The 26958-nt window shown below is 35.5% G+C and overlaps 1 protein-coding gene across 3 annotated transcripts in view; it reads left to right on the top strand.

Moving 5' to 3' along the window:
* Nucleotides 1–22236, top strand: part of Mgat3 (beta-1,4-mannosyl-glycoprotein 4-beta-N-acetylglucosaminyltransferase) — a 52996-nt gene extending 30760 nt beyond the window's left edge. For 2 of the 3 annotated variants that reach the window (XM_090392834.1, XM_090392835.1), the window contains exons 3-4: nt 12380–12487; nt 19498–22236. In XM_090392834.1, coding sequence (XP_090248960.1) covers nt 12437–12487; nt 19498–20865 — 1419 coding nt within the window. In that variant the 5' untranslated portion in view covers nt 12380–12436 and the 3' untranslated portion in view covers nt 20866–22236. The remainder of the gene's footprint in view (nt 1–12379; nt 12488–19497) is intronic. The other variant, XM_090392836.1, reaches the window with a different exon arrangement.
* The last annotated feature ends 4722 nt before the right edge of the window (nt 22237–26958 follow it).

Here is a 26958-nt window from a genome sequence, read left to right as displayed (position 1 = left end):
GTAGAAAATATGATTCTTATTTCTCTTCAGTTCATCACTCAAAAACAAATTAACATTTGTAAGAAACTCTAGGATTGAGTCGAACAACTCAACAAATCTTTATAGACTTGCACCTCTAGACAACCATCTTACTTCAGTATGCAAGAGTAATTGGTTTGATACTTCATCATTTTTTTTTTTCACAAAGTTTGGCAAATAATCACGATTTAAGAGGACAAGCTCTAATTTGATTAATAGATTTAATACACACTCTTAGAGTATCATGCAGTTCGTCACTGAGAGTTTTTGGCACCAAATGGTTTCGGTGCAACACAGTGATGTCTTATATTTTTCTATCGACCCCTAACGATGTTATATCGACCACTTTGACGACCACTGGTCTAAATAGTTGAGAGATGTCTTGAGGGAACAGATTATCTATAAGTGCTATAACTTTAACATAGGGCAAACATCTAGACATTTAGAAATAAGGCAAAAGGAGTATATTGGAGACATCATTAACAACAGAGAAGGCAGCTCAGGCCTGACATTCCTTCCATTTCTCCCACACTCACCACAATATTAAATGTGAAAAGAGCTCCATGCCTTACATAGAAGACCACTTCAACACCTGCAATATCAAAGAGACTGCAATGGTAATCCACTCAGAAACCAAGGAAGGATTTTATGTGACATTTGAAGTCACTTTGATTTTCAACGTATTGGGCTTTAATTTTTCTGCACACTATTGTATATACCTGCTGAACAATGACTCATGCCATCTTCTACACTCCATGTGTTTCTGTTTTTCTTTGATTTTTGTGTAATGGTTCCTACATATTCGGTTTTTAGTTATGTAATGATTCGTATTTACTGCTTATTGTAGATTTGTTTGTTTTTCCTTATCCAGACAAAGCCACTAGCATATGTGGCAAAACTAGTTGGTTCATTAATTAACTATTATGACCTGCAAACCCAGTAATATTTTTTTTAAAAGATTATTTCACTGTTAAGGTAATTAGAGGCTGTATGTGACTTTCAGAGATAGTCAAACAGGCCACTAAAGTTAGGAGAGTGGTAGAGGCAGCAAATATCGTAAAGGGGTAAATGATATCTTTAACCAAAGTTGATCACATAAAGGGCAGTGCAGGTCTTATATTCCAGGAAGGTACAATCGGAAAAGGGTAGAAACCAGTGTAGAAGACCCAAGTAAAAAGGTACTGTAAGAATCGCGTGTCGATTCAAATCATATGTAACTGTAATCATTGTTCAATACTAGAACATTGAAGGGATTAATGAAAATTATACTAGGACTTTAGTACATATCAGACTAGAATGAGAATAAGCTTGTTACTATTAATTAATAAGTATTCATGTGCCTAGAGATTTATGCATGTGCATTGTATTTCATTTAAGAGAGTTTTTAAAGGTGAAAAGTGTGTATTAGCTCAGCGAAAGGATAATTTTAATTCATATTGTCATAGTAAGAAAATTAGAGTAACTGATTATATATGTCCTAGAAAGTGCAGAATTATAGCATGATCAGGCCAGTAAGGGGTTAGATAAAGGGTCAACTAGTGCTAGTACTATATATGTTTGTTTGTATAGAATCTGTTATGGCGGTATGATCACAATTCCTATATAGGATTTTAGCCTAATACTTGTGTTTAGCTAGTGTTAATTTGTATTATATCTTCTTAGTATTGAATTGAGTTTTATTTGATAAAGAACGAATTGTACAATTGTACCATGTTTAAGAGTTCAATAAACTTTTGTTAAATAAAAATGCAGTTGTCTATCACGCAGGGGGGGGGGGGGGATTTTGTTAAGTTATGAGTTAATGGTCACGACTGCATATTAGTATTCACACATTCAGACATATTTTGGTAATTGCTCCTTGTTTTTATTATCTTAAACTAAATGTCCTGAAAAGCGCAGTATAAAATAAATATTTAGGGACACTAAGGGGAGAAGAAGCTTGAATATTTGTATTTGGGTGATATCTCGTATATAGATAAGATTTGGATAAAGACAAGTACAGTTTCACATGTAAGTAACTTGTAAGTAAGTTGAAAGCATAATAATTGTAAATTGGGACACAACATAAATGGCGCGGTTGACAGGATGTAGTTTAGCTAATTAAATCCTAATTACAAGCTAATCACAGTAAGTTGGTTTTGGGTGCAGGTCAGACAACTGAGAGGCAAAAGTTTAATTAAGTGTTGTTGAAAATTTTTAAGCGTAAATTACTGTAAACTGGATGCAAGTATGTCTGATCCCTCTAGTAGTTCAGGCATGAATAACAGCAAATTTTTTCGTTATATTAACCCACAGCAGGTGTTCCCACAATTTTCAGATGAGGAGACTGATGACGTCCTCAATTTTTTTTTTTTGCTATATAGAAGAGCTTAGAAGAGTTGTAGGATGGACTGATTTCCAGTTGGTCTTACTCTGGAGTAAACTGGTGGGAAATGCCACAGCGTTCATTGCTAAGGGAAACCTTGGATTATCAACAATTCAAAGAAATATTGGTCTCAGAATTTGCTAGAAAAAAGGGGAGTTCCCAGGTGTTGAAGGAGTTGTATAATTGCGTACAAGAGGAGGAAGAGAGTGTATCTAATTTTCTGTGCAGAATTATGTCTGTATCACAATCCATGAGGTTCTCATTCCCAGAGGAAAGGGCCCACATGATGTGGTTAGCCTTCCAACAGTTCAGAATTGGATTATGTGATCAATTAAAAGAAGTGATATTTAAGAAAGGTGCCAAGAACCTAGATTCGTGCTTTAGCCTGGCCAGAAAAAGAGAGAGAATTTTGGATGAAATGGAGCAAGCCTCCTCTCTGAGGGAACTACGAAAAGGGGTAAAAGGGGATACAAAACCCCAAATTTTCTGAGCACCCGAATAATCTCAGGGAAAGTCCCTTTTCCTCAAAATCAATTTTGGACCAACAACGCATGATAACAAGGGAGACAGAGGCAATGGGGGATACAGTAATATAATACTGAAAAGGAGGGTCTCATCTCAGAAATAGTTGTTAAAGAGCTTGGGAGACATTTTGGGTCAAGTAAGAATAAGAGAAGTATAGTTGCGATTGCCAGTAGTTCAACTGAGAGAGATGATTCAGAGAAGGGGTAAGAATGCAAACTGTTTCTTTAGCAGAGGTGAAAAGGGAATTGCCCCTGCCTTTGGTAGAAGGTTTGATTGAGGGTATTCCCTGTATACTCCTGTTTGATACTGGGGCTCACATATCGGTAATTCCAGAAAATTTGGTTGAGGCATTTCACTATGTAGCCTTTAATAGTTTTACTAGACTAAGTCAACCCATTAAGATCATGGGAATTGCGAAAGTTGAGCTTTCCTCAATCTTGAGAGTAACGGCAAGGATTTCCATATCTTGCTTCCCTATCAATAGCATGTATGAGATGCTAGTCTTATCCAAGGTTGCGGACACTAGCAACCAAGTCATATTGGGTATTGATTTTTTTGAAAAAAATAACTTTATGTGTGATTTTGCAAGTGGAACACTGTCCCTGTGTGGAAAAAAAGTGCAGGCCACAGTTCAGAATGCAAGACCATGTAGGGAAGAGCAAAGCCTTGAAGGCCGAATTGAAGGATTGGGAAAAGGAATCCAGCATGTGGAGGAATAAACTGATCCAAGATACCATTAAGATCCTAAGCTCTGAGCAGGAAAGGATTCACATGATGGAGTTCTTTAAGTCTGTATTCCACAAGTATTCAAAAGTATTCACAGAGGAGATCAGCTCACTTTCTTGTACTAACCTGGTTCAACATGCTATTAAAATCAATTCTGATGTGCCCATATATGTGAGACAATATCAGACTTCACTAAAGCATATGGACACACACAAGAAATTACTCCTGGAATATGAGAAAGCTGGAATTATTGAAAAGTCAAATTCTAGATGGAATAGCCCATTTATCTTAGTAGAAAAGCCTAATGGTGGGTTAAGTACTGGACCTAAGAGAGATCAATAAGGTCACTAAACCCATAGATTTTCCCATGTGCAAGATTGAGGACCTGTTGATTGCCCTGGAGGAAGCTAAGTATTCTCCAAACTAGATCTGAACTCTATTTCCTGATTCCTTTGAGGGAGGAGGACAGAAAATACTTTGCCTTCACCACAAGATGGCTGAAGTATCAGCTGTGTCGACTCCCTCAGGGGTCAGGAACTCAGCCATGAGTTTTCAGAGCCTGATGAACTCTGTGCTATCTGATATGTTGGGAGAAGGGGTTATCTGTTTCCAGGATGATCTTCTGGTTTACTCGTCTTGTGTCGAGGAGCATAAGAGAATATTAATAGAAGTCATGGAAAGACTTAACAGAGCTCAGTTATCTCTGAAGTGTTCTAAATGCCAATTTTTCCTCAAGGAAGTTGTGTATTTAGGCCATGAGGTAAATGAAAATGGTATAACACCCACAGAGGAAAATACAACTGCCATATTAAAGGCAAGAACTCCCACAACTGTAAGGCAGGTTAGGAGGTATTTGGGCATGATCAACTTCCTGTAAAAGTTGATCATGCCCAAATACTTCCTATAGTTAGACTGATGGAAGCTGTAATTAAACTCACAAAGAAGGGAAGAAAATTCGAGTGGGGAAACGAACAACAGATTGCACATCAATGCTTGAATCTGGCTCTAAGTCGCCTGTCCTGACGTATCCCAAACTAGGTAGGGATTTTTATCTCTCCGCCGATGCTTCCAACAACACAATTGCCTCTGTTGTAGAACAGAAAGAGGAAGAGGGGGTTTAAGCCAATCACCTTTATCAGTAGGAAGCTTTCCTCTTCTGAGATAAATTACTCGGTAATTGAAAAGGAAGCCCTTGCTATTATTTATGCATTAAGAAAGTTCAGATATATGTTATTAGGACAACATTTCATTTTGTGCTCTGATCACAAACCATTGTCATTTATATCCTCAATGAAGGACAAAAATCAGAGAATCATTAGGAGAGCACTGGAGATGCAAGAATTTGATTTTGAAATAAAATACATGCCTGGCTCAGCGAACGTGGTCGCTGACTGTCTGTCCAGATCTCTGGATGTTGTACACGATAGTGATGTCAGTCCTAGTGAAGAGGTGATTTTTCCTATATACAAAGAAAAGAGGGTAGGAAAGAAAGGAATCAATTCTTTAGAACAACAAGTATGGGAAAAGTCTCGTATAATCAAAGAGCAAAGGAGGGATCAAGTATAGGCGGAGATTTATGAGAAAGTTTTGAGAGGAGAGAAGTCACATATTAAACTTTCAATCATACACTATACATTGATCCGAATGGTCTCTTATTGTCCAAACAAAGTGTCACAGGGAGATTGAAGGACAAAATCATAGTTCCAGAGAAAATGATCCCATGGGCACTATTCACTTTTCATGACTCTGACTTGGCAGGTCACCAAGTAGTGCATAGAACGTGGAACAGAGTTCGTGATCATTATATATGGAAGGGGATGAAGAGAGATGTAGAATCGTATGTGACTTCTTGTCATTTGTGTCAACAGAAGTCCAGCATTGTGGATAAGGCTCCCCTCCAGTCTTTCCCTAACCCCATGCGTTCTTTTCAGGCTGTAGCCAGGGATATCGTGGGCCCCCTACCTATCACCAAGAAAGGAAATAGGTACATTCTAGTGGTCATAGACATGTTCTCACGATATCCAGAGGCTGTGGCAATTAAGGACCAATCTACCCAAACAGTAGCTTATAAATTTTTCAAGCTGATTTTTTCTAGATATGGGACACCCCAAACACTTCTCTCTGACAAAGGTTCCAACTTCACAGCTGAAGTCATGTTACAGCTGTGTAAGTTGTTAAGAGTAAAGAAATTGTTCACTACTCCTTATCATCCTCAAGGAAATGGAATGATGGAAAGATTGAACAGGACTTTAAAGCTTACCTTGTCAAAGATATCCGATCTCCAGATCTCAAATTGGGATACCTTTTTGTCTCACACATTATTCGCGTGCAGAACCGCCCTACATACTGCCATCAGAGAAGCCTCCGCCATTATCCTCTATGGTTTTGAGCCAACCTTCTTTGCTGATTTCAGGAACTACCATGTATATTCAGGATTTCCAGACATTGATGATTATTTCAATAGCCTGATCACTGATAATAGCATTGCGTATGAGATGGTGTACAAATCCAGTGAAGCTTGCTCACAAAGTGCAAGAAATTATGCCAACAAATTGAGGAGATACAAGGATCTGAATCCTGGCAATCTGGTCTTGTTAGAACAGAATTCTGTTAATAAAAAAGGGGGGGGAGTTTGGAAGGAGCACAGCCAGACCATATGAAATTCAAGAAAAATTGTCCCCAGTGACATTTAAAATAAGAGAGAAATCTAAGCAAGGAAGAACCGGGGTAGTACACTCTGATAGATTAAAACTTTTATAGGACAAGGTCTAATAAGTTAGTATGCCTAGTAGACTCGATGGAGAGTGTATGCAGAAGGAGAAGGACTATAAAAGGGAGTAACAGATCACGGCTTCCTCCTTGTTAAGGAGGAAGCCGCGATCTAAATGCCCCCACAAGAAGAGGGAATAGTACTGATTGTCAAGGAGAGGGGGAAATTCCAGTCTCAGATCGGCAGTTATTCAATCAGTTTAAACAACGTATGAGGGAAAGCATATCAAACAAGCAAATGCCGAAAAAACCGGAGAATAGGGTCTGTGAGGATCACAGTGAAGACAGAAGACTAGAACAAACCCGGTATAACCTTAGGACCCGACAAAATAATAAGGTGGACCACAGGAAAGGAGTTTATCCCTTTATGCCCCTTGTTGAGATCTTTTTGCCAGACGTCCATTTATAGGGACGTCTGGCAAGATTTAGAGGGCGATACAGTCAAGATAAAGCACATAGCAGAACTCGGTGCATACAATTCACCAGATATTTCTTCAATAAACAGCAAGTTCCTGTAGGGATGAGAGGAGAAGGAGTGGAAGATTTATCAGGTGACGAGGAAATCCTAGGAAATGTGGAAACTAGGGAAAAAAAAGGGGGGTACTTCTATATTAGAGGGAATTCACATTGAAAGGAGAGGTGGGAGAACCAAAAAGGTTTCACAAAAAAAAAAAAAAAAAAAAAAAAAATTATACCTCCAGATATGAGAAGAGGAACACTTCGCAAGAAAATTTTTTATTAAAAGGGAGGACCTTTGTTACACCCTAATAACTTAAAAATGTGAAAATTTCAGTTATCATGATGTAACAGGAGAAGAAATAAAAACCCTGTATAAATAACTAACTAAGCAAGTTTGTTCCTAAGCAGATATTGTTAAGAGCCTTTGAAAGTAACGAATACATAAAATTAAAAGAAAGAAAAATATTCTTGTATCCAAGTGAAAAATATAGTTGAAATTGTTTGTTGAACTAAATAAAAAAAAAAGAGGGGGGGGGGATTTATTACAGTTGTGATATGATAAAATATGCTTATGTAAAACAAAGAAGATTAGTCATAGGATTTTGTATGTGAGAGGCTAGTTTTTACACTTGAAATAAGAGATTAAAGATTTGAGTTAATTCTTAGAAAATTTTGGAAAGGAGATTAATTTAGTATACATGACATAGAGGTTAGTTTAAACAAAAAAAAAAAAAAAACCAAAGCTCAAGGGCATAATTCTCAAATTTAGACTTCATCATGTGTCAGTCGTGTGCACACGGACCGCAGGATGCTTTGGCAGAAAAACACTACTCTAATTGGTCAGTGAAATCGACTCCAGTAAAGGGAGGAAGAAAAGAAATTGAAGAAGGTGCCTTAGGTCATCGTACAAAAGGGTTAAGAACCCTCACCCCCACACGAGATTTTTTTTCCTCGGAGTTTTCTTCACAAGTCTTCATATAGGTCTCACGTGGATTTCCTGAGTGACGGGTTAGGAGTTTTCTCCGTCCGACACAATAAGGAAACAAAGTGTGCGGGATTTCGGTTCCGTGTTCCTATTGTAAGAAATGAGGGATGCCATTTAGTTAAAGGAAAGAAGGTAATGTCAGTGTGTTTCATCATCCAGTGATAGTAATGAGAGAAAGAAATCTATATAGAAGCAGTGCCCACGTGGTGATTTTTACAGCCATAGAATAGATGATCCTATGTATGTCCTTGATTGAAGCATGTAAAGTAAAGAGTGTGAAAGCCCATCTTAATGCCAAAGGAACTTAGGAGTGATGAGTTATAGAAGAGTTCGTTCTAGGAAGGTACAATCGGAAAAGGGTAGAAACCAATGTAGAAGACCAAAGTAAAAAAAGGTACTGTAAGAATCGCGTGTCAATTCAAATCATATGTAACTGTAATCATTGTTCAATACCAGAACAGTTGAAGGGATTAATGAAAATTATACTAGGACTTTAGTACATGTCAGACTAGAATGAGAATAAGCTTGTTACTATTAATTAATAAGTATTCATGTACCTAGAGATTTATGCATGTGCATTGTATTTCATTTAAGAGAGTTTTTAAAGGTGAAAAGTGTGTATTAGCTCAGCGAAAGGATAATTTTAATCCATATTGTCATAGTAAGAAAATTAGAGTAACTGATTATATATGTCCTAGAAAGTGCAGAATTATAGCGTGATCAGACCAGTAAGGGATTAGATAAAGGGTCAACTAGTTCTAGTACTATATATGTTTGTTTGTATAGAATCTGTTATGGCTGTATGATCACAATTCCCATATAGGATTTTAGCTTAATACTTGTGTTTAGCCAGTGCTAATTTGTATTATATATTCTTAGTATTGAATTGAGTTTTATTTGTTAAAGAATGAATTGTACCATGTCTAAGAGTTCAATAAACTTTTGTTAAATGAAAATGCAGTTGTCTGAGATTGCCACTCAATGCACCACTTGTAACAACGTATGAACCTAATCACGCGGGAGGGGAGGGATTTTGTTAAGTTACGAGATAACGGTCATGATTGCATATTAGTATTCACACTCAGACATATTTTGGTAATTGCTCCTTGTTTTTGAATTTTAAAACTTGAATTTTAAAATTTTAAAACAAAATGTCCTGAAAAGCACAGTATAAAATAAATATTTAGGGACACATCAAAGGGAGGAAGAAGCTTGAATATTTGTATTTGGGTGATATCTCGTATATAGATAAGATTTGGATAAAGACAAGTAGAGTTTCACATATAAGGATAGTTGAAAGCATAATAATCGTAAATTGGGACACAACACTACGAATGATCGAAGGACCGTCCAACTCGGTGACTGGCTCATCCCGTCACCTAGAAGAACTCGGCGCTGACTCTACCCAGTGGCAGGCTGACCCCACCACCAGACATAGTCGTAATCTCTGCAGTAGCCCCACTCGGAGACAAGCAAAGACCAACCCACAATCACCATATACCAGTGTCATATCACCATATACCAGTGTCAACACCTTATTATTAAAATTCTCTGGATTAGAGATAGTTGATGGAAGTTTTATTACTTGGCTATGCTACCATCTCTGCAAAGGGGATGTGCTTTGCATTAGGGGGAAATACTAAGGAAAGTGATCAGAGCTTACTCCACCTTTACCACGAGTTGCCTCAGACTTGAACTATGTTCAGGCACAAACTTGACTTACTTGTCTGTTTGCTTACTTGGGAAAAAGGATTAAAACCTAGCTTATAAAATTGCTTGGTATCTTGAACATAGTATACCCAAATTAAAAAACTTCCTACATCTTACTCTCATCCTGAGATTTTTATTTAATAAGGTCAAAGCACCTTGTGGCAACTTCTTTAGGTAAAATTTATATACTCTGCATTACTTCAACCATTGGCATTTTTGGTCTGGCTCCCACTGATGAGACCTCAATAAATGTCGAAACGGTCTGGGTAGTGGCCCTTGCCTTTAATGCATAGCATCATACATCTCTGCCAGGGGATGTATTTGTGCTTTGCATTAGGGGGAAATACTAAGGAAAGTGATCAGAGCTTACCCCACCTTTATCACGAGTTGCCTCAGACTTGAACTATGTTCAGGCACAAACTTGACTTACTTGTCTGTTTGCTTACTTGGGAAAAAGGATTTAAACCTAGCTTATAAAATTGCTTAGTATCTTTAACATCCTATCTATGGACCTAGATAGTGTCTCTTGCAAACTGCTATATTCAGTCTACCTTCAGGCTTAAACTACCAAAGCATACTGCAGCTGGATTATTTGCCAGTTGATTCAGTACTCTTCTGAGGAGTACTATCACAGAATACTCTGATAGTGTCTACAAGTAACTTGGTCGTGAAGTGACTTCACATGCAAACTCTGTTTACTGACACTTATATAAAGGATGAAACTGAGAATATAATTTTTTGGCATCTTTAATTTATCTGTATATCCTATTTATACGATATACAAAAGGGTGCTGAAAAGTTGTGATAATCACCATGAAGGAATTGATAGAACCATTTAACTTGCACATCGTTCTTCTCCACAGAGTGTAATACACTTGTTACAATGCTGCTGTATCATTTGCAATCCTCTGAGGAAAAATGTCTTTTCTTTGTTGCACAAACCAATCCTCAGCTGCAGATATGACTTTATCATCTGTGGTAATTTTTGTTCCTTTAAAGTGTTTCTTTAAATTTGAGAATAGGAAATAGTCAGATGAGGCCAGGTCTGGCAAATAGGGTGGATGTGGTAGACATCAAATGCCCAAGTTGTGTATTGTCTGTTCGGTTTCATGAGAGGTGTGAGCAGGTGTGTTGATCTGCAAAAGCAGCATGTCTCTGCTCAGTTTCCTGAGGCATTTTTCCTTCAGCATCTCCTTCAGTTTCTTCAGAGCTGTTGGATAAACTGCTACTGTAACAGTTTCACATTTTTTGAGGTACTTGGGTAAGGATTACACCATTCATATCCCAAAATATAATGGCAAGAACTTTCTCTGCTGATTTTTGGGTTTGGAACTTCTTTGGCCATGGAGAACCTGTGTCTCCACTCCATTGACTGTTGTTTTGGTCTCTGGGTCATAGTGCTGAAGCTGTGTTTCATAAGCAGTCGCAATACAAGCGAATAAGTTTGCACCTGATTTCTCAAAATGACCCAAATCCCTCGAGATGAGCACATGTTCTCTCTCTTTTGGTCAGCATCCAAATATTTGGCAACCCACTTCACCAAGTGCTTCTGCATGTCCAGATGTTGGTGGGTAATGACCCCAGCTCCTTCCCTGGATATCCCCAGAGTCTTTGCAATGTTTTGGCTGGTACTCATCTGTCATCGAGGATCATGGCATGCACTGCATTCATGTTTTCAGGTGTGATTGCTGTGGAAGGTCTTGCTGACCTGTGGATATCTGTTGTCTCAGGATACCCAATTTTAAACTTGGCTACCTATCTGACAACTGTTGGATATGCTAGAGCATAATCCCCTAAAGTCTCACATCACACAAAGTTGGGGTGAATCTCAGTTGCAGACTTATCTTGCAGCACAAAAACTTGATGTCCCACACCTCTGTATCTGCATATCTGGAATTACTTCAAACCTCCGACATGTCTTCTTATATATCCCAAAAGAGAAAGAACAAATTATTACAATTTGATGAAACCTGAGGATTAAAGGGTTTAAAGATGTGTTCTTTCTTGTGGTTTATATCAGATGCTTGAATATCATTTTTGTTCTAGGTGTTGATCAGAATTTTTCAGCCCCCCCCTCCTTGTAGTTAATAGGTTTTGAACAGCTTTTCTCTTTGCATGTTTTCATATGCTTTTTCTGAAATCTACAGACCAAAATATAGATCCCTATTATGCTGCTGTGATTTCTCAACCTTTCTGTCTCAAAGTAAAAATCTGATTCTTGCAATTAGTTAGTATTCCTTTTGAATATTTCTCACCGCTGTTCTGTCACTGCTTGTTTAATTTGTTATTTAAAGTAATTACCAGATATCTAGAATATCTTTAGTTTCACTTCACCTTTATCATCTCTTATTCCTTTTACATTCCTCTATTTTTAAGTTTAGTAGCCTCCAGAACATTTATCTTCTGTAGTCTTCATGAAGTCTTCCCATGACTCTTTAGCTACACACAGCCCAATATTATTAAATTTTTCTCTGTATTCTCTGAGTGTACTTGCAGATTTACTTGTCATTAATTTTTGATAGAATTTCTTTTCCAGGATTACTTCCTGATAACTTCTTATGGCTGTCATGAAGTGTTGATTTTTCTGTCTTTACACTTCACTCTATTAACAGATTAATTTTAAAGAAAACTATTGATAGGAAGTTAGTAATAATGTACTATAATAGTATCATAATATACACCTTGAGAGTATATCAGTTTGATGTGTTTTATATTCAATTACATGGAAATTTCGTTGCTTTTGTAAAGAACTCAATTATTTAATATTCTGAAGTAACTTTCTTTTACTTTATTAACTATTGATATTAATATATTTTATACAGACAAGGTAATATGCATTGTTTAATCCAAAGTGCAAAATTAAGGAATGGCTGAGAGCAATGGCATCTATAAAAGAAAATTATTCAAGACAGCTTGGTTGCTTTGAAGAGGTATCTATCAAATTTGAGGCATATGTTAAAAGTTAAAAATGGCATTCAGCTTAAATTTGTTTTTAACTTTGGGAACTGATCATGATGAACCATCATATCAATTAAAATTCAGGTAAAATCCACTAAACAAAACAAGGGAAAGATGTAATTTAAAACTGTATTAGTTTTCATGGTTTAAATATAAATGTATATCAGTTTTGCCAAGAGAATATAAAGCAAAAAAAAAAGTTTAAATTAAATTCTGAAATGAAGTACACTCATACCTCGCTATATGGCCGAGATACATTTGTGGAAAGTTGGCCGCAAAGCGAAATGCTGTATAACGAATCATTTATTTCCATATAAAACCATATAACTTCGGTAAGATCCGTTCCAATTTTATAAAAAAAATTGAAAATCATTGGGTTTCTGATTGAAAATGCATTTTTTATTTCATTTAAAATATCGTTTACATTAGTTATTAATAAAAACAAAAATATAATTCTAAAATACTAATAAAATAAAACGAAATAAAACACAAATAACAAATGAACGTTTTTTTTCTTGTTTTTTTTTCGAATCAATCTGATGATGAATTGCACGACATCACTTCGTTAGTCACCATCTGTTGTTGTCTGAGGACCTGGTTTAAAAAATTTGTCCAGTGTTTGTTGTATTGTGAGTCCCTTTTCTTTTCTTTTTGCAATTCTTTGTAGTAGTTAATAACTGTGTTAATACCACAAGAAACTTTGGCGCTGCGTTTTGAAGTAGGATGTTTATTCCTTGTTCGAAATGAGTAAGCGCATTTGATAAATCCTTTGAGGTTAATTGTCGGAACAACTGGCTCTTGTTGTTCCTCATCAAATGTACGGTTTGTTTTTAACTGTATTAATTCTTCATTAGAAAGTGGTTCCCTATCAACATCTAGCAAATAGATTATATCACGTTCTTCCACATCCTCAAAACCAAGTTCATTTGTTAGGTTCAATATATTTTGTCTAATTTTCAGAAAGGGGTTCAAATTCAGAATCGTTACTTGTAATGTATTCTGGCCAAATTTTTTTCCACACATGGTTCATTGTGGTTGATTTCAACTCATTCCATGATTCGCTAATGTTGTCCACAGCATCTTTGATGTTGAATTTTTTCCAGCACTATTTAATTGACGATTCACCATCGATTTCATTTATAAGTATTCGAAAGGTTCTTTGTAAATGATATGCCTTAAAAACTATTGCACCCTGATCCATTGGCTGGATTAGGGCCATTGTTTTTTTAGATAGATATTCAATCTATCTTCAGATAATTTAGATAAGTTAACTGGATGTCCTGGAGCATTATCCAATAGGAGCAAGAATTTGTTACTTAAATTTTTCTCCTGCAAGTATTTTTTGACATCAGGGCAAAAATAATTTTTTAACCAATCTTCGAAGAGTATTTTGGTCATCCAAGTTTTTTTGTTGGACCTCCAAATGACGGGCAATTGTTTCTTGTTCAATCCTTTTAAAGCTCTTGGATTTTCAGAAGCATATACCAAAAACGTTTCAGTTTAAAATCCCCTGCTGCATTCGCACCAAGGAAAGTCACTCTTTGGACACCTTATATCCAGATGCAGCCCTTTCGTTCTTTGAAATGTAAGTTCTTTCAGGCATTCATTTCCAATAAAGTGCTGTTTCGTCCACATTAAAAACTTGTTGAGTAACGTATCCACCTCTTTCAATAATTGATTTAAAAATGTTTGGATAGGCTAGAGCAGTGTTTCTCAAACTTCAGATATCCACGTACCCCTTCTTAAATTTTCATCATTACCAAGTACCCCCAAATTAATTAAAAACTAATAAATTAATTTAAAATATTAATTAAAAATTAAATATCTATTTTATTTGAATTTATATGTTCATGAAAACAAAAAATATTACTTATTTTTAATAGAACAAAATTTGGAATAGGTTCCTCTTCATTTCTCGTCCATGAAATTTCACATTTCAAGTAATTCATATCATAGTTATGAAGAGTTTGCTTCCTCTTCCTAATTGGTTCTATAGAGATGTCAGACGACACACCCTTATCAATTTCATTTGATCCAGATGCAATATCAACGTTTTCTTGTTTCTTACAGCTACTTGTATTTGATATATTGCTCTCTTTTGGAGGTTTTATAAATCCAATGATCTCTACGTGAGAATTTGAAAGCTAATAAAAAATACCGTATTTACTCGAATATCTCTAACTTTTTCCCAAAATTAAAGCTAAAAAATCGTGTTGCGAGATATGTGCGGGGATTTTCGGAAACTAAAGACGTTTTCAGAAAAAAACTGAAAATAGTGCGACTTTCCAAGAAGCTCCTACTCACTATCACTACTATTGCCATTGAGAACAGTTTCCTTGTGTGCATCGTCAAAGTCATCTACCCAAATAACTTCATCTTCTTTCCCATTATTTCAAGCAAAAATTACCAGTAATTTACAAGACTTGAGATACGTAGAGCAGCGAAGAACTGCATATGATTGGTGCGGTATTAACAAAAGATCGTGAACCAAAGACAAGCATTTTAACAGTTGATATGAAATGCTAATTCCCTTCAACCGAATTCCATAATATCTGAAACACATTCACTATATATTTCTTAGTTTTAACATGTTAACGACGGGGGTGGTGTCAAGAAAAACCATATGTTCCACCGGCAACATATGGTTTTGCTTGGTCTATACAGCAGTTTCTGTTGGATGGGGGGGGATGTGATTCATTAGTTAGTGCCGTTTTTATCCCGATTGTCTCTAATTGCACTGTTTATTGAAAAATATAATGACTCCTTTAATTATGCATAGCCGAAAATTGCCACGTACCCCCTAACGACCTTTTGCGTACCCCCAGGTGTACGCGTACCACACTTTGAGAAACACTGGGCTAGAGCTTCATCAGCGTCGGCACTAGCTGCTTCACCGTTCATTTTAATATTATGCAAATTATGGCGATTTTTAAATTTTTCAAACCAACCGCGGCTTGCTAGAAAAGTTTCATCTGCCGGACCTTCACAAGTATCTTCACTCTTCAAATTTTCAAAATTTTGCCTTTTCATGGCTAGTCGTTTGGCTCATTGGCATCCTCCATTGATTGTTGTCTTCAATCCATATGTTTAATAATTTTTCCATTCTTTCCATATTGCTACTTCTTTGGCGTGTTAATTTTGAAACACTTAAAGGTGCAGCTGAATGTGAATGTGCATTAATTTTTTTCTTTGTTAGCACGAATTGTTTGAACCATAGATTTTTCAAGCCCTTAATGCCTTACATATATCAACAATTTTTTCAGAAGCTTCAATACGATGCAGAACATCTCGTTTAGTCTCTAGTGAGACAGATTTTTGGCTTCTTTTTTTAAATCCATCACTTTCCAAATTTAAAGAATGTTTCGTGCTCATGTTTTCCCCAAATACATACTGGATTCTATTTAAAAAAACAAAAAATAATAACAGTTATAATGTACACACTTTATAGCAATAACATACATATTTATTGAACACTTTATGTATTTACATACAAATGCATATTATGTACTTATCAACAATGTTTATAGTTGAAACAGAATGCAAAAAGAAACAAACACTTCTACTTTTATACTGAGGATTTACCTAATTTACTAAACTGATCACTAAATGCATCTACTCATGAGCACGTGTACAAAAGGTGGGGACGAATTATGTGCTATGCGAAGATTGTGCGACTAAAGACGGCGCAAGTAGCATTCCTGTGTGGCGCGACCAGCCTAGAACAGATAACAAAAGATGTCCACAGGGGATTTCCTGACTTTTTGGCTGCATATTATCACAAGTATTCGACATTCATACAGTATCTATCATACCTTGCCTTAAACTTGTTCACTGTCACAGCACCCACTACAGACTCTGGCAGCTTATTCCACTCATTCAGCACTCTAAAAGTAAAGAACCCAGTTCTAACACCCTTACTAACCACACTCTTGCCCAGCTTCCATAGATGTCCCCTAGTCCTCCCACCACCACCCCTGTTCTCAAAAATATCTTCTGAATTAATCTTATAGAAACCCTTCAGTAATTTGAATGTCTCAATCATATCTCCCCTCCTCCGCCTATCAACCAATTTCTGCAACCCACAAATCCTCGACCTGTTCTCATAAGATTCATTCTGCAGACCTGCTATCATCTTGGTCACTTGCCTCTGGATCCTCTCAACCTACTCCCCATCAAGAAGAAACCTAGGTGACCAAATTTGGGCACAGTAGTCGAGATGGGGGTCTTATCAAGGCTCGATACAGAGGAACAGTAACCTGCTTGTCTCTGCTCGTCAAGGTATTCTTCAGCAACCAAGTGATTTGATGAGCTGATTTGACCACTTTTGCAATGTGCCCCCTAAACTTCAACTCCTTATTCACCAACACTCCTAAATCTCTCGCCTCATCAATTTTCTGGAGTACAGTTCCACCAATGTAGTAAACTGCTGCTAATCTTTTCACCCTAAAATGTATAACCTTACATTTTGCCACATTAAATTGACATCCATTCTTCTTAGCCCAGACCTCCAATCTATCCAAATCATCCTGCAAAATTTTGACATCATCTGCATTCATTATTGTCCTACCCAACTTTGCATCATCCACAAACAAATGAACTGTTCCTCTCAGATCCTTTCCTATATCATTAATGAACAAATTAAACAGCAGTGGTCCAAGAATAGATCCTTGTGGTACACCACTAGTCACAGGCCATCTTTTGGACTCTACTCCTGAATAAACCACTCTCCGATATCTCTCCGTCAACCACCCTCCTATCCATCTCACCAATCCTATATCCAACCCCATATGCTGCATTTTACTGATTAGAATTCCATGTGGTATCCTGTCAGAGGCCTTAGCAAGGTCCAGTAGAATCACTGTAAACCCATTACCCTTATCCAGTTCAGCTGTCACTGTGTTATAATACTAGAGCAAGTTACTGAGGCATGACCTACCCTTCACAAAACCATGCTGTCCCCGATACAGTATCCCATTTTCATCTATCCAATCTTGTATTTTCCTCTTGACTATTTTCTCCAAGACCTTGATAACGATTCCTGTTATGCTGATTAGCCGGTAATTTTCAACAGCAGCCTTGGAACCACCCTTATGCAGCGGAACTATTTTCCCCTCTTTCCACCCCCTTGGAACTGACCCAGACCCGAGGCTCAAATTAAACAAAATGGTCAAGGGCACTGACAATTCTTTAGCCGCTTCACGTATGACACGAGCTGGTATACCATCCAATCCCACAGATGTATTGACATTGAGGTTCTGTAATAGACTATTTACCTTTACTTCATTCATTACAATTCCAGTATAAGCTGTTGGTTCTTCCATTCCTGCAGTGTCACCACCTAGATGATATACTCTTGCAAAGTGCTCGCTCAGTAATTCCACTATATCGACTGATTCTGTTACCTCCCTACCCTCAGCATTTTTTAAAATTATTCTGCCATGAACATTTTTCCTTTTACTTGCAACATATTGAAAAAACTGTTTGGGATTCTCTTTAGCCTGCATGGCCAATATTCTTTCATAATCTGCTTTTGCTTTTCTTACCACCCTTGTTACCTTTCTGGCCTGAGCTTTATACTGTTCCTGAACCTGCAGGTCACCTTTCTCCTTAAATTCCCTCCACAATTGTTTCTTTTTTTGCAGCTCACGCTTAATGGTGTTATTCATCCATTTAACCCCTACTTGATTTATTATTCGGACTCTTGGTATACAGTCAACCATTGCCTCCTACAAAACACTTCTTAACCACCTCCCATGTGCTATCAACATCCAGCCCTTGCAGTTTTACATGCCATGGCACTGAGCCAAGCACATTCCTAAGCTTGTCATACTTACCAGCCCGGTAATTCCACATGTACCCTGTCTTAATTGTATATTCCACTCCTTTAGCCACCTTAAGTCATGACCTTATGATCACTCTCACCAATTGGTGGCAACATGGCCATGTTTGTTATAGCCACATTCTCAGATGCGATTACTAGGTCAAGCACTCTCTGTCCCCTAGTATTTTCCATTACATGCTGTTGCAGATAGTTGTCCCTTAATAACTGCATAAAATCCAATTCCTTCCTCCCATGTGCCCTCTCCTCCTTCCAGTCAATGTTACCATAATTGAAATCCCCCATAATAATTACCCCTCTTCCACTCATTTCTTCTATTTGCCTACGCATACTATTCCCCGCCATCTATTCCATCACCTAGTCTATAGCAGCATCCAATTGTATATTTTGTTCTGCTAGCCTCTATCTCACACCAAATAGCCTCAAATGTGCTCTTTTCTCTATCCTGCAGTTTAACTTCTATACTCCTTGGCTGCAACTCATCAGTTATCATCAATAACACTCCTCCCCCCTTTTTATTCTCCCTGTCACTCCTGAACATGCTATACCTGTCACATTCAATCCCACTAACTTTATCATTTTCTGTCAGCCATGTTTCACTAATACCAACAACCTGTGACCTGGAAGTGCCAACCAAGGCCAAAAACTCCTCCTCTTGTTCCTAATACTCCTGGCATTAGTGTACATGAATTGCAGAAGCCCGTTAGTGCCATCCCTATTTTGATGCCTTATACTAACTATCCCATTCTGATTTGTTATCCTTCGTACTCACTCGGGCATATTATACTCATTCATACACTCAACTGCCTCCCTAAAGTTTGCATATCTACTCCCCCGCTTAATAAATCTAGTTTCCCTGGGTCTGTACATCCACTTCATTCATCAACACTTTTTCAAGCCTCCGTACACCAAATCCATTCATCTTATATATAATCCATCCATCTTATATATTAAAAAATTGTAGGCCGTAAATCGAAACTTATCCATAATTACACAAAACTGTTATAGCGAAAAGCCGTATAAAGAAGGGCCGTATAGATATAACTGTTTATTGAGATATTGATATAGTGTAAACTTAGATGTATCCGATATTATTTAATATTTTATTTTGTTACCATGACATTTCCTCTCTTTGTTCCACAGGGTATTGAAAAAGCTTTTGCTGAATGTTTAACCTCATGTTGCAGAGGTTTTAGAAAGAAATTTGTGATAGGTCTTGCTGCCGTCCAGATTGTGATCCTCTGGTTTGTTTATGAGAAGAGTAATAGTGTGCTGTCATATCTGTGGACTCCATCTTTTTCTAGATACCCTAATGTAATATCTGGAAATAATATTTTTCATCTTCCATTGACTGAACCTAAAGATATGTTCCCTTTTTACATTGAGGTCAAGTCCGACATTTGGTGCTTTCGTGGAGGGACTGATATCCCACTCGCTCAGAAAAATCAAAAGTGCAACTGTAAAGAGAATTGGCATGGTCTTGACTGTGGTATTCCGTCTTTGGTATGGAATTCACCTTTTTTGAAAGCGGGGATGGCAGGAGGAGTACAACTACAGAGGCACATTTATCCAAGGCGAATAATCAGTGCACTTATATTTAATAGTAATTTTGATTTGCTTGAAGTTTGGATACGTGAAATGTTTGATATTATTGATGTGTTTGTGATTGCTGAAGAAATCTATCCTGTGGTGAACAACAGCCTTCAGTCTTTGCCTTTGTTATCTGAATTTCAGTCAGATTTCCTTTTAAAATTTCAGCATAAGATAATTCATGTTCCTGTTCAACTCTTTAATAGAAAGAATATTACTAGTGAAACATTGTGGGTCTATTGGATGTATAAAGGTCTGTGGAAAGAAATGTGGAAAAAAGTCTCAGATTTTCGTCCTGAGGATATTTTGCTAATATCAGAAGTGGCAGCAATACCATCAAAAGACTTATTAGTGTTCCTAAAGCTATATACCGGTTTCCCAGAGCCCATTCTTTTAAATATGCGACCTCTATTATATAATTTTGTTCAACTAACTCAAGATTTCAAAAGCAAATCCTATCCTGTTCAAAGAATTCTGTGTACATTTCAGTATTTCAGCAGTCTCTGTAGATATAATATTCAGCAATTGCTTTCCAGCTTTTGTCTTCCAAATGAAGTTCAGCATAAGTTTGAAACTCACTTCTGGAAAATTGGGAAGTGGACAGCAGGAACTGAATCTTATCCAGCAGGCTGGCACTGTAGATGGTGTTTAAAAAGTGACAAGCTAAAAGAAGTAATAAGTCTCCACCCATGGTTACTAAATAACGTGGATGTGCTAATTCATAAAGAACTCACAAAAAATGAAACAATACTTATGGATATGTATATGATGCAAGGTACTTGGATTGATCATACCTTAAAAGCTAGTAAAGAGCTGTCACGGATGGATCCATTTCTTGCTCCAAGTACTGTTTTAAAGAATGCACAAAAATTTTCTCTTCTTTTAGGCAGAAAGACAAATAATAGTGATATTCGCTTGTAATAATTGTGACATTTGTAAAAAAATAAAAAAATAAAAAATGTATATAAATATATATTCATTGTCTGTACTAAAACTCTGGACTTTTGTGTTTTAGTGTTTGCATTAAGAATATTTTTTTTTTACTATTGAATGAAATTTATATTGTTTTTGTAATGTTTTGTTAAACTGTTATAATTCTTTGAAAGAATTAATATATATTATATATATATATACACACACATATCTGTAATTAATGTTGTATATTTTATAAAATTAAGTTGAAAAGCTGTGCTTTTCATTAATGTTTATTAATATTTAATTTAAGTTTCATTCTTGTATGATGTAGAATAAAGTAAAATATGACACAAAACTGAGATTAGTATTCATCTGATTAATACTTGAAATATGAGTAAAAAATTAAATTTGTCAGATATTCTTGATCATTTTCTTCAGTTTCTTGACTATCTGTTCTTGATTGTGACAATGTAAATTTCTGTGGAGCAGAAATTTTTAATTTTCAGTTTAAATTTCTTTTATGTATTACAGTCCTAAATTTACACTAGAAATATGTTCAAGGTGATGTAATTTTTCCCTTGTTAATTTCATGAATCATATAGAGTTGTAATTCTCATGTAAAAGATAATGTTTACAATGTTAAATCTCTAAATACAATATTTCTTAGTACACAGTTTATGGATATTCCCACTTCTGTTTATGCTTCATGTTTTAGTGAAGTGCAGACAAGTAAATTATTGCCAAATAGTGATTATATGTATATACATCCTACTCTGTACTAAGAAATTTAAATAATGTGTATTATTCCAAAAAAAAAGCCCCTGTACTTTCTATTTTGAAAATATTCTAATTTGAATATTTTCTTACATTTGGATATAGTTTTCAAGCAACAGAAATAAATTCAGTCCTCTCATGTTGAGACAATCACATAGTAATTAGTAAGAATAATCAGGTAATTAGATTGAGAAATATCAGATTTGTTTGTTTTAGAGGAAACTTTGGGCCTCTTTTGTATATAATATAAAGAAGATTAAAAAGAAAATATTTCAATATACAGATACAACTATTAATTTGATGATGTGATATATATACACAGTATATATTTTAATTACAAAAAACAGTTTACTATTTTATATTAGATGTTTAATATCTAATTGTAAGAGAAATTACTTAAATTATAAATAAATGTATTTTTAATGAAACATTTAATTAAAAATCCTAAAACATTAATCATGCGGAGGTTTCCGTGGTTAAGAAGTTCGAATTATTTCGGTTTTGGGACCACACTGTTTTCTAAAACTAAACAAGTACTAAAAAACAAACCCGACAAGTTTCGTTAGTTGTCAGACTAACATCTTCAGGGGTAAAGATAACTAACAGTTTAAAGCACAAACTATAAGAAATTACAAAAAAGTCAATCCATTTATTGGTATTATGAACATCAAAAAAGTTCATTAAAAAACAGAATAACAGATCTATACAACCGTTAATATGTGTTAGCTGGAAACAATGCTATATAATTATAGCAATGTTATAGCATTGTTTCCAGCTAACACGTATTAATGGTTGTATAGATCTGTTATTCTGTTTTTTAACGAACTTTTTTGATGTTCATAATACCAATAAATGAATTGGCTTTTTCGTAATTTCTTATAGTTTGTGCTTTAAACTGTTATCTTTACCCCTGAAGATGTTAGTCTGACGACTAACGTCGGGTTTGTTTTTTAGTACTTGTTTAGTTTTAAAAAACAGTCTTTTTTTTTAATAAAAATGTGGTCACAAAACCGAAATAATTCAATTGATCCTAAAACATTGTTAGCCAAAAACAATCTTTGGCTTGCTTCCCAAGATCTTGTCATCAGTTGTGAATGCCAGCAAAAGAAAACTTGTTCTAAAGGTTATCGAAACATATGCAAATAGCCTATGGTGGAAGCTATTTTTTTATCTGTAGCATGCCTTGAATACATTTTAATCAAATTTCTCACTGATTTTTGAGTTATTTTTACATTGTATCTACCTTTATATCCATGCAGGAAAGGATGTTATGTTTGTCAGGGGTATTTTGACTCTTTCTTGATAGACAAAAGTTTGTAGAAAGTATTTCAACAGTTTTGGCATTAATATGATCTCTAATTGAAAATTTTATATATATATATATATATATATATATATATGCACATAATTTTGTAAAATTTTAAAGTATTTGTATTATAATATTCACTAATAATATACATTCTGAAATTGTTATTTGGAGATTGACTTTTCTTGTAATGAAAATGTTCAAAAATAAAAGTGACTAGTAAATCAAAGGTGGTTTCACATTACTGAAATTCATAAAATCCATGTTTCTCTATTGTTTGATTATTGCATAAAATCTGACACAGGTAAAAATGTTTTATCAAAAATTTAAACATACAGCTAATAGTAGTATTAGTGCTTTATATATAATAAATTTAGTTTAATCATTTATCCAAGTGTATGCAAACAAAGTTTGCACCTGAAGATACTTCAGGACTGAGGCAACTCTTAGCAAAGGTGGACCAAGCTCACATCACTCCTTGTTTTAGTATTTCCCTTAATGCAAAGCACATCTTCTTACGGATATGTATAATGTTATGCATTAAGGGAAGGGTCACTACCCAGACCGGTTTCAACCTTTATTGATAAAACTAAATTTATTATAGTCTAACCAAGTGAAAAATAAACTTCTAACATCTTTCTCTAAATCCAGATTAATTTAATAATAAGGTCGTACACCTTTTGGCAACTCATATAGGTAAATATGACCTCTCCATTGCTTCTGCCTTAGTATCACCACTTCAGGTCTGGCTTCCACTGACGAGACCTCAATAAAGGTCGAAACTGGTCTGGGTAGTGACCCTTCCCTTAATGCATAAAATTATACATATCTGCATGGAGATGTGCTTTGCATTAAGGGAGATACTAAGACAAGGAGTGATGAGAGCTTGGTCCACCTTTACTACGAGTTGCCTCAGTCCTGAAGTATCTTCAGGCACAAACTTTGTTTGCATTCACTTGGATAAATGATTAAACTAAATTTATTATAGTCTAACCAAGTAAAAAATAAACTTCTAAGTGCTTTATATAAATTTGTAAAAATTAAAGATGGAAACTTGAACTTATGTGAAGTAAATTTATTAGATGTAAAATTTTTTTCAAGTATCAAAGACATCTTCAGTGCATTAACAATGGAAAAATAAAATGCAATAAAAGAATTTTAAAAATTCCACTACAGCATAATTAAGAAATTCCTAATTAAAAAATAAATAAAAAAATACCTCCTCAACTAAACTTAAACTTTCTTGCAGAGGTTCATTGCAAGAAAACTAAACTTTTAGAAAAGTAGATTACTTATTATAGAAGGAGAACTGAGAGGCCTTTCTGCACTGACTGAACTTAAACAGATATCATGGCCTTCGGTTATTTTCTTTATGGTCTTATGGTATCAGTGTTATGTAAATTACTGATTATTAATTCAATATATTAATTGTTTTTATTTTAATTTTTTTTTCAATTAGGAATTTACTGATTGTATGCTGTTTTTTACTTACACTGTAGTGGCACTTTTAATGATTATTTTAGTGCATTTTATTTTATGATTTGCTTTGATATTTAAGCAAAAATTTTACACCTAATATCTGTCTTTAATTTCTTATAAACACAGCAGCATACATACTTATATTAAAGCAGATGTTCATAAACATTATTACAAAAGGGGTAAAAAAAGCCCTTTGCCATTTTTTTTCTCATTGTGTACTGTAAGCAGTAAGTGCAGTTAGCAAAATGGCTCCTTGATTTAAAATACCTGGATTCGGTTTCTGTTGTAGTATAGATCATACATGAATCTTTTTTCACCTAAAGGTGAGTTATCCAATCTCATATGGTAGGACAAGTATTTTCATCCTGCATCGCATTCAAATTGGCTGTAATAAGCTAAGTTGCATCTGTTAAGTGACATACAACTGTCATCTGGAAAGTTCTGATAAACTCCTAGTACAAAAATGATATTAAAGCAACTGACATAACCACAAGAAAGAACATAAGTTACTTTCATAACCATGCTACTAGTATGTTCTTTCTTGAGGTTATATCAGTCATTTTTGTACTAGGAATTTATCAGAACTTTCCAGACTCCTGCCCCTCATATATGTACAGAATGGCTTTGTTATTGTATACTGATTTAAGCATAGGTTACAAACTAAGATGCATGCTGCTTAGGCCACACTGTTTTTTAGATTAATTTGGGCAATAAATAAAATATTGACAGGAATTTCACAAGTATGGTATATACAGTATATAAAAAATAATTGTGAATGTGAAGCTGTTTCAGTGAATTTTACTGTCAAGTATTATTCATTTGGTTGCTACAAGTTTGATTTAATGAATGTTGATTCTAATATTATTAAGAGACCTCCAGGGAGTCAGAGGACTCATTGAGAGAGGCCACATATTACCTGCATGGGCTGTCATACAAGTTCTTGAGTTCATTCACAGTACTTGCACACACACACCACTCTGTGAGATAGATAGAAATCTAGCTTTCATCCTTTCTTGACAGCATTCTTTCTCAACTTCCAAGGATACCATACCCTCCATAAAATAAAAAATTCCATCTACTGAAATCTTGTATGAACTTTTCAGAAGTTTATAAGTCTCAATCATATCATCCCCTCTTCTGTTTGCTAGTGTCTGCAGTCAACAGTCTCAATTTATCTTTATAATTAGTATTACACACACACACACACACTCCTTTTTTAACACTCCTCATCAGAATGACTATGGAAAGCAGGAAATCACACCTGCACACAAGAGTCCCAGTGAGGTCTTGTAAAGAGATAGAGTAAATTCCTTAAATTTACATGTCTGATAAAGTAAATTCCTTAAATTTACATGTCAAAGATAGTTTCAAGATTGCAATTATTCCCTGTCTTATATATTTGCATTCTTTGCTATATGGCCCTTGAACTTCAACCTCCTGTCTACTAAAACTATCAAGATCCCTAGCCTGATCAGTTTCTTGTAGCATTAATCCCACCAATATAATATGACAGTGGATATCACATCACACCAAAATCCATTTATTAACATTCATTTGACAGCCATTTTCACATGCCCATTACTTTACCTATCTTTGCATCATCAGTAAATAGCTGTATGTCACCTGTCAAATCCCAATGTTATTAGTCTATACATTGGATAATTAAGCAAGGACTGATCCTAGTGGTACACCGCTGGTTACTTTACATCTTGCAGATGTAAAGTAACCAGCATTCCCCCATATACCACTCTTTGATAGATCATTCAGCCATCCTCTTATCCAATCCCATATTCTCCAATTTATGCAACAGTCTTCCATGCTGTATTCTGTCAAAAGTCTTAGCAAAATCCAAATGTATCATAGTGTATCCATTCCCCTCCCCCTTATTTAATTCAACAATAACATAGAATGCCAGCAAGTTACTCAAACATAGCCTTCCCTTAGTAAATCCATGTTGTTCATTGTAAAGTAGATTCTCTGTCATCCCATTTCTGAATGCAAGCCCTGACCAACTTTTCCAAAATCTTTATCACTGCAAAGATACTGATAGGTCGATAGTTGGACACATCAGTCTTGGTACCACCCTTGTGCACTGGGATTACTATACATTCTTTCCATTCCTGAAGAATCTTCCCTGTTCTGAGATTCAAATTATATAGACTGGTCAAAGGAATAGCCAGTTCAGCTGAACACTATATATTAGCATCTGCTGTGATATCCCTTCAGTCCATATTGCCAAATTCTTATTCAGTTTGTGCAACAGCTCTAGTACCTCTACCTCATACACCTAAGTTTCTTCATCCAGTAAAGAGGTAGCAGTGAGTGCAGTGTTACATATATCAGGTTATATTTTAGCAAAATGGGCACTCAGTTGAATAATCTCATCTGCAAATGAATATGAAAGAGTTATTCTTTCATATTCATTCTTTCTTTTACTTGCAGCATAATGATAGAATTCTTTTTGGTTGGCTTTAGCTTGCAGAATTAGTCCCTTTTCATGCTCACTCTTACCTTTCTATGCAACAGTTGTGACTCTTCTG

The sequence above is a fragment of the Typopeltis vanoorti genome, chromosome 5 (genome assembly GCF_054136105.1).
Source record: "Typopeltis vanoorti isolate ZY-2024b chromosome 5, IOZ_Tvanoo_1.0, whole genome shotgun sequence".
NCBI lineage: Eukaryota > Metazoa > Arthropoda > Arachnida > Uropygi > Thelyphonidae > Typopeltis > Typopeltis vanoorti.
Note: the sequence above shows the minus strand (reverse complement) of the source record. Positions and strands in the feature narration are given on the sequence as shown.